Raw genomic sequence first — 9,825 nt, forward strand, 5'->3', positions numbered from 1 at the left:
GTCTAGACCACTGCTTTACTGATTAAAACTAAGGTAGCCTACATGGTGTATCTTAAACTGCTGATGAGGATGCAGAAAACAACATAATGCATGTCTTGCAAGGCCTAAACTATTCTTTAGTTTAATTTTTGGTTTAATGAAAGAAAATGTATTTTTCATTTTCGTTCGATTTGAAAGGTATCCCCGGAAAGTAGCTATACAGTTTAAATTCACTATTTAATTCTCTGAACCATTTAGATCATAACCTTCTTCTTTTACAATCCTGGAAACATCCTGCACCAAACATGTAGGCTACTAACTGAATGTTCTCAGACATGGTTCATAGGATCAAATCATATCACAGGTCTATTCCATCATTTAGAGGTCCTTGTGGAGAAATTTGGGAAGCCCTGCACTTGAACCAATGAGGCAACACAGACACACACGCACACACGCCACTGCCTTGTCAGCTTACCCCCTCTAGTGCCGAGCATCCTGCACAGATGCGCACAGTCTCATAGCTGCATCCTCTCTCTGCTTACCAACACTGCTGCAGCGGACCGGGCTGCAGACAGGGAGCCGGTAGTCCGCGGATCATCGATCAGCCAACAGGATTTCTTAAATCTGTCACGAACCTGTGCGCTAAAGAGACCAGATTGACTAGGAAAATGTATTGATCTTTCAAACAATACAATATCGGCGACTGAAGTCCATGGGAAATCTGCAAAGTTGCTAGGAGCATGGTGTTTCGCACTTGTCTGACATTTTTTATTTTACTTTAAATATTGTTATCCACAATCTCTCGGTTCCTCGCCATCGCCGCCGCTGCCTCCAGGTAAGGGATGGATCTCCTTTTGTTCCGTCACTCGGCAGTTCTCTCCCACTGGGACCGAATGTGAGGACCAGTGCTCGTCGAGGATCCAGACGCGCTTTTTCTCTGTCCGCGTTACCTCTCGGCTAGAAGTACCTCTTATAAAGCCGGTGATAAATGTTGCAGCAGACATGAGTTTTGGAAACAGATTTTTCCTCGCTTCACTCTTTCTTGGAATTGTCCTCACTCGCTTCAGCCATTGCAACCAAGGTGAGTTTGACGATCCACTCCTAAGACGAATGTGTACTTGTTTAACCTTTATCCTGGCAATTTGTTTACTCTTACAATGTTTATTCCACGTTTACGGTTATTCAAAACATATTCAATGTAGGCTCTGCTAAGGATTCATGCATTGTTATTTTTGTAAGGACCGATCATGTAACAGTCTCCGCAAAAGTGAGTAAATAAACTGATTAAATCCCGGCAGAAAAACATCACTCAGATCGATGTAGTTAGTGCACAACAACACATATGTCTGGCTTTCTCTGTTGCAATTGTTGTATTTATGAAATATAATCATGTGCAATATAAAACATTTCTCTTTTAATAATCTTCAATTAAGTGTTCTGTTGCATAATGTCTCTGCACAAAACTGCACCATGACAGAATCTTGAATTAAACTTTATTTCTCAATAGAGTTCAATTGATTCCATCAGCTCATTTTTGATCCAAAATCTGAATAAAATGAAACAGTGTTTATGTAAACCAGCTGCTATAATTACATTACAGTTTTACTTTAGACACACACAGATAGACAGAAGCAGACAGCAGATCAGACAAAGACTGAATCATTACGTGGGTGACAATCTGAGAACATGTGTGCTCTCTTTTAGTTTTGCAGACTTTCTTGCATGTTTTGTGCCAGAGATGTTGCAGGAAATGTTAAAAAATACAGTCAAAGATTACGAGCTGTCATAGATGCATTTATTCAGTGAAATAATGTGCATGAATGTGCAAATGTACAATGTAAAGTCCTACACGGCAACACGTCTGCATGTGGGTACAGTGTGAACGTGTTCTTATATGCAGGTCATTGCTCCTGTATGTGATTTTATTTTTGCATAAGCTTGCAGTCCACCAAGTGTGTTCGTGTAGCCTATGTACTTATGGTTACACCATTTTAAGTGTAATCGTTCCTTCGTGTCCCTCCATGTGCACATACGCAGCTTCGGATAGGATTAAAATAGTTTTATTGATTGTGCGGGACACAGCAGGATCTGCCCCCCAGGTTATATTTTATTGTTCTCTCAGTTCAATAAGAGTGATGCTGCTCCCTGTTCTTCTAGACAGCTGCTACAGCCCCACTCTCTGTTTTCTCTGCAACAGATTGAATGATTGCACTGATGTCTGCTTTCTAGTGTACTTTAGTCTTTCATATTGACTGGTCTGGGACCTCAGGGGCACAATTGCAGTCGTTGTCAACCACAGAGCAGTGCAGCTCTGAATTGAAAAATCTGATAATAACTCAGTTGACAAAGGAAATTGTCTTGTTAGGTGGTGAGGCATAAACAGTTCTCAACTTGCTACATCACGCTCGTATTGCTTTTGAATTTGGCAAGAATAATTCCATGTTCCTGCTGCGTATGCTGTTGAGGACAATTCAATGTTGAGTTTGCATGCTTATTGAAGAGATTAAATAGTGCAGGGTTATGAATGCATGTGTTTCTTAACCTTTGCGTCCAATTCACGTCCAATTCACGTCGTGATCCAGCCACCTCATGATCATAAAAAGAAAAACATTGGAAACAGTGTTAGTCTGGGAAGGGGGCTGGGATCAAACTCAATACTATTACACGGAGGCGTTTTAGTGCTGCCGAACACAAACAAACAGAACATAACAGATTGGGGATTTCACAGACAAAATTGGTCGAGATGTCAGCTGTTAGGAGAACAATAAAAAACAATCACCTTTTCTTTCTCGCCTGTGTGCCTCCTCTCACAGCAACACATCAGATAATCCCTCATGTCAACCCAACTGATATTGCAGACAGTTATTAACAAAAAGATCTACTCACTCACTGCCCAGTTTGAACGAGAATGTCTTCAAAAGGATATTTCACCATCTTTACTATTATTAATACTTTATATTTACTTTTTTTCTCACTTTCCTCCGTTGTGAAGTCGGCAGCAGCTATGATGATTACATCATTCCTTGAACCCTTGTCGAGCAGCAGATACCCAGTAATTCAGGAGGTGATGTCTTTGTTTCACACTTCTGACATTGTTCAAATAGCTTTTTCCCGCCTGTGAGATTCAGGCATGAACATTCAAGAAAGCAATACATCTTTGGGAAACGGATGAGTCAAATAGAAGCACCACATGAGATTATTTTTTGTGTTGGTCAAATGCATCTCAATGAGATACAGCTGGATCTTTAAGAAGTTTGAAGTCAGTAAACTGCTGTTTGGGCTGTATTGGTTTCAGATTGCAAGACTCAAAGGGATCTGGCTATGAAATCGTCATCAAAATGATGCAGCTTTTTGCATTGATTTTTTAGAGGATGGCTGATTCAAGCTTTTGCTCTCACTGGCACCCCCCACAGAGCACCAAGATCACCATCACCGCTGTAGATGGAGGAGATATTCAGCAGAAGTGTGCTGTCAAGGAAAATCAATCAATCAGTCAATCTGGAACGGCTGTAAAAATGTTAACTGTGCACCTTTGACTCACAAGTCACAACGTTAGTGTGTTGTAACCATGCTTGGCTTTGAATTCACAGGTTGGCAAGAACATTATGTATATCCATAATTAGTTCAGTATCAATACATAGGGCTTAATTCTGAAAACACAACAATTCAATATAATATTTAACAACTGAGATTCTTAAGATTCTTTCACAGTTAGGTTATAACATTTTATGAACATAATAGTTATCTCAGTTTCTGCCTGACGTTTAGTAGAGAACACGCTGCTACATGTAATAAAAGGTATTTTCACAAAAGCCCCCTACCTAGAGAGATTGAGATGACTCCAGGCTGGAGACTGTTAATTTTGTCAGAGCACAGCTTCCTCTGAGGCATTACTGTATTAAGATAATGATTGTTAAATTGTTCTGTACGTGAGAAGATTATGGCCACCTGGATGGCAAGATACACCTCATTATTTGCCCTTGAGAAATTCTGCCTCAGTGAGTCCTGTTTAACTTTGAAATGACATTTTCATAAACAAACTTTGATATTAAATACTTGTAGTTTTGAATATGTTAGCCAACAAATGTAAAGACATAGGTCCTTTTTAACATATAATATTATTACGCGCAATCAGTAGGCCTACTGTCTTTTTTTTTGTCGTGTGTTCATTGTAGTATAGTCTTAAATTGGGTGTCATATACACCCTGGGTACACAGGTTTTTTCACTTAATTTGCCTAATTAAACCTCCTTTGATCACTGCGATACATAGACTGATCTTGATGGACAATCTCTTTTTTAGCTTTGCACCTGTGACAGTGGAAGCTTTTTCCTCGCCTTTCTGTGGCTCGCGCAATAGCTGATGAGTTTAAGGCTGTAAAAACATGCATGCAGCTATGCAGTAGGTTGTGCTCTTCTGTTGGGATAAGCTGTGACTGAAACCACCCAGTGGTAAGTAAAAAGGATATAATGATTTGCTATGCTTCAAGTAGAGGATAAGTGAACTAGCTACTAGGCTATGCAAATTAAAAATGCTAACAACATTAGCATGTAGTAGGCTACATATGGGGAAAACTTGACTAGCAAACAATCATTGTTTTGGACCTTGTTACTCAAAATGAAACCAAATGTTAAACCTTTTTTAAGATGTTGCAGTTAAGCCATGTTATGTGTGTTCAAGATATTGAGGTCAACTTACTGTACAGGTAAAAAATGGTAACTGCAAATCCACATTTCGTTGCCATGATTGCAGTTATTCATGCTTTTGCTTCTCTTTTCTTTCGCTCTTGGCAGACTGTAAATATATTGTAGCTGAATATATTTATACAGTCAATTGCACAACAGCTGTTTCCCATTTTAGAACACTTCCAATCAGTGGGCTCACTTAAGGAAATATCACGTGCATATCCTGATGTCTACCTGAGCCGAGGTCTAATCAACCCAAACAAGTGAACACACCTGTGTGTTTCTCAAAACAATAGGATCCTGCATAGTAGAAAATCACTATACAAAATTAAAGTATCCTCTGTTGAATGGTCAGTAATAGATACTACAGGAAAATTGTGAAGTATCCACAGTTGAATGAGATATAGAAAAAGCTATAGTATGTCAATGGTAATTCAAAGCTTATCTCATAGAACACGTCTAGCTACAATCTAATCAGTAATATCACTACAGGTGTTTTGCCTAAGAAAGTTAATTTAGAATCACTTAGTCCAGAACTCTAGCATGCCTAAACTTGACATTGGAGCGATCCAGTTTTGAATGGGTGACTCAAATATTATTGCCATGAATTCCCTTTACTAATCTCGTGTTTAAAAAGACAGGCTATATAAGATCTAATCAACCACATTCGGAGATTTGCTTTGCTGCCATTTATTATGTTGTTTGTTGTTTGATCATGTTGAGTGTGGAGAGTGTGTTATCACGCCTGTCAGGTTGTCTCTGCTATGGATAGTCTTCCTTTTCACAGCATATCATCCCGTCTGATAAGAGCCCAGCACTTTGTTTACACCGCTAAATGACATGGTGGAATCCTAACTGAAATACTCAACCAAATCAATTTTCACAAGTCTTTGTTCATCAAGTGCTGCTGTTTGTCTTTAAATAGGCCTTGCTGTTAACTGGAATGGGTATGTGGGGAACAAATTAAACGTTTTCATTTTGGAAGTAAGGCTTGCTTTCCTTTTTCAAATGAAATGAAAACAAGTATTGCTATAAGAAAATAAATATAATGTACCAAATCAGCCACAGTGATGGATGTACATGTATAAAGGGCCACACTATGTTGTGATTTAGACAACTATCAGGTCGCATTTCTTTAAGCTGTAACTTCCTCTGTCCAAGCGTGTCTGGTGCACAAGGCAAAACTTTAACAAAGTGTTACCCTCAACATTATCTGAGAATGTTTTACCTCACCGGATTTACTTTTGTCCAGAGGACATGTTCAGATATTGTTAACAGCTAATTAAACATATTAACAGCATACAGTATGTCGACATCAATTTAAATGCAATACATGTTTTTCTTTATGACATCATTATTTTAAATAAATACAGACAAATATCCCTAATGTTATCTTTTAGTGGATGGATTACATTTACAATATGCATTTTTTCATTGTGGACATAAGAAAACTGCTTCTTCATTAAGACTGTGTAGATAGACTTGTCCTGAGTTTACTTTCCATTATTCTTTTTGTAGTATAAGGTATGACATTTTCTTATTAATGATATAACTAATCTAAAAATATTTCTAGAACTCAGCATTAATTCATGACTCTCATTATATTTCAAATTAGAATGTTCTTTGATTCAGGTTACTCAATGTTGGCCGTAATCCCCTCAAAAAGTGCCCTCCTTGTTGGTTCAGTTGAACAGGGTATAGTACACTTATAGAGACAGTTCATGTGCCTGTTGTCTAAATATTCAAACTGTTCCCATTTCCAATTTACATGAAGTAAGGCTGGATGAGGCTTTTGTTAGGGTTGTAGTTATTTTGAGGTGTTTGTGTGGCCTGCGATGGCTGTAGGCCAGACAGGAGATGTCATCATTGTACTGGAGCTCCACATATTTATGAGTTGGCCACCTCATGTTCTATTTATATCTAAACAGTGGAAGTCCCTAAGGACCCTCAGCTCCAGGCTGGGTCTGTGGGTGCCTCGCTGAGGGATAATTATATGGAGGGAAAGAGAGAGAGGATTGATTCTTATGTACACGCAGGCAGTTTTATAGTACACTGCTCACTAGAAATGTTCTACAGTTAAGCAAAAGTGCACACACAAACAAATATGTACTAACGTGCAAGACAGCCTAGTTCCCTAAAAATTAAGTTTCAATACAACAAAACTGCATCGGCAATAATGTTCTGAAAGAAACGTCCATCATGAATGTTTATGTAAGAATTTGACATAATTTCAAGCCAAACCATAATGGTTTACTGAAACTAACGAGAGTAGTTTTGTTGTATTTTTGAAGTTTTATTTCAATTCATAACGTTAACCTTGTGATTAACTTCTGCTGTAATTGGAAAGATACGTATATTTCCCATTAAACAGTATTTTAGAATGCAGTTTTGTTGTGAGGGTAAGTAATAGATTCATAGACACTATTATGTTGTTATCTTGAAACCCGTTGGGGAATGCCTCCCAGGTGAGTGCAGTGCAGTGTTGCTGAATGCAGCTCCAGGCCTGACTCCTCCCCAAACCTCTCCCCTGATGAGGGCCTGATTATAAGCACCTGTGGGCCTCTGCTCAGGCTTTTGGCCCTTTTCTCTGTTGTGGTTGGTGTTATTGTGACATATTGGCCAATCATTTGGTAAGAAGCCAATTGTTGTCCTGCTTACTTGTTGGAATGCTTTGCAAAGACCTATGTGGTGAGTGGGTTCACAACATTTAAATGCAATATGTTTGTATGCACCATGATGAGGCCTTCAACTCCCATGGTACTCTTTGTAGGTTCACCTGCTGTTTGGTTGTGCCACTTTTGTTTTGCTAGCACTATTTTACTACTCTTTTGTTTTCTTCTGTTAAGGTGTTTTTAGCATTTGTCATAAATTGCATTTTTAAGAACCAACTGGGATCCTTATTTGGTTTAACTTTGTTTCAGTTGTTATGTCTTTGATTTAGTGGAGCTGGGGGTCTTCTCTTTAGGAGGAGTTGTCCCCCTTCACTGTTTCCTTTGGTGAACAGCACATTGGAGCACAAGTGATTTACCTGTTTCCCATGTGTGTGTATTTGCTCTTACTGCATCTGTGGTAAGTATATGGCAGCACCCATGGATAACCTAGCATATTCTGACACCCAATGTAATGGCCTCAGCTCACTTTAGTCTTTGTCTTTTTTGTACTTAATATAAACGGATTTGGAAACACGCCTGTGCCCTTCAGTGTCAGAATATGTGTGTCTTGCTTCATTGTGAACTCTAGGTTTTATCGGCAGCTGCCGGTATCATTTCCGTCATACTTATTGGCGTTGTCAATCTCCTTGTAACCATAACATAATATAATTATTTGCTCTCTTGTTCATACTTGTAACTACATTCTGAATTGTTGAAGCTTGTAGCTGTAATGTTTTTAAATGTAATAATGAGTTGTAAGGTTAGAATGTAACTCCTGTTATATCAGTACAACAAGAAGTTTTATTCTGAATACCTGTACGTTCACATTTCAGTATACAGCATTGTACATACATTGTACACGTTTTGTGATGGCTGTTTCAAAAGAATACAACTTCTTCACCAGGCCTTTTTTTTTTCTAGAATCTTATAAACCTTAAAGTGCAATGTTCTATGCTGGATAACTTTCACACTGCCTCCTAATGTACATAATCTGTTCTTTATTTATGGAAAAGTGAAGTGTGAAACTGCTCGCTGAAGTGAGCAACCAGGCCAATTCTCAGTAATTAGGCCATCCTCCAGGCACTGTGTTGCATAACTGCCCACAGTAGTCTAATGGTGTCCATTAACACCATGGCATTGCCAGCTAGTCCTGCGGCCTGGCACGGACACTGACATGGCACAGAGCTGACTGGTTGGCAGAAAAAGACACTGGAACTGATCCAACATGGAGGAAATATTAGGCTTGCATAGCAGTGGGGACAGAATTAGAAGAGAAGTATGAAAGGATCCACATGATGCCTTCCCTCGCTGTGTTGGACAGAATGGTCAATCAATAGAGAAATATGCTACATTTTTATACAGATCAATGTCAATTTTCACCAATTAGGCTCAGATTGATATAACACAACAGGTTTTATTAGGTGCTTTGTGAAGAGTAGTACATTTAGTTTAATATTTTATGTTGTTTAGACCAGTGGTTCTCAACCTGTGGTACGCGTGCCAGCTCCCGCTAGTGGTACGTGGAGGAATCTGACATATACAAAAAAAAAAAAAAAAAAAAAAAGATTGATTAATATATATATATTTTTTTTTATTCAAAGGTGGGGTAGGTAATTTTGGAGAAACCAGCTCGAGTGACCTAGAATTTGAAAATACACAACCGGAAAAAATATGCCACTTCCTTACAGAGCCTTCCACAGATGACATTTTTTAAAGGATTTTTTGTCAAAGCACTTCAGATATTCATTGCTATCGGGATGTTAAGAGCATTCCATGGAATATAAAAAAAGTGTATCTCGAGCCGGTTTCTCAAACGTACCTACCCCACCTTTAACCTTTACACATAACACAGACATATAAAATACAGGAAACAGAACTACCGGTAAGTAAACAAAAAGACGAAAAGCAGTCACTACATTGTGCACATTTGGGACATTAAGGTACACTATTAATACTGCAAGAGCAGCTGATGGTAAGGACCTCAGACAACTTCAATTTAAAACAGGCTATAGGGACAAGTGCCATCAGTTTGAGGCTTGATTGAATAACATTAATTACAAAATAAATCATACTATCAAAATACTACAACGAATGAAAATAAGCTTGAGATAATTGAAACTGTGGTTTAAATTAGTTCTAATAGGCTATTGCTGTTTTTAGATTTAGAAACGAAAACATTTATTTTATTCTATTTCTGGCGTTGCTAATTACGACCTTACTACCCGCTAACGTTGCAAGCAAGCTAAAGAAAGAAGAAAGCTGAATGATGTTAAAAATGTGGCTCAAAACGGGAGGTATTCGGAAGACAGGTACAGAGGAGAATATTACCAGCGAAAGTGAACAAGTGAATGAGGTGTGTGTGTGAATGAGAAAAACCACACACTTGTCCTTAATTGTTGTCTTTTTTCTTATCTCTTTTCTTTTTTACTTTGCCACCACAGAAATGGCAATAGCAAACATCAGCAGACTGAAGATGAGCTATTAGCCCTTAGGCTCATCTGCTCCTGGAGG

At 38.5% G+C, this 9,825-nt stretch overlaps 1 protein-coding gene across 1 annotated transcript in view; it reads left to right on the plus strand.

Annotated features, from left to right (window-relative positions):
- The first annotated feature begins 522 nt into the window (after window positions 1-522).
- LOC104948075 (ephrin type-A receptor 6-like) overlaps window positions 523-9,825 on the plus strand; it is a 43,607-nt gene continuing 34,304 nt past the window's right edge. The window contains exon 1 of the mRNA XM_010774233.1: window positions 523-1,060. Within this exon, the coding sequence (XP_010772535.1) occupies window positions 982-1,060 (79 nt within the window). The 5' untranslated portion in view covers window positions 523-981. The remainder of the gene's footprint in view (window positions 1,061-9,825) is intronic.

This window comes from Notothenia coriiceps, unplaced genomic scaffold, assembly GCF_000735185.1.
Source record: "Notothenia coriiceps isolate Sejong01 unplaced genomic scaffold, NC01 NC01_scaffold00013625, whole genome shotgun sequence".
Classification (NCBI taxonomy): domain Eukaryota; kingdom Metazoa; phylum Chordata; class Actinopteri; order Perciformes; family Nototheniidae; genus Notothenia; species Notothenia coriiceps.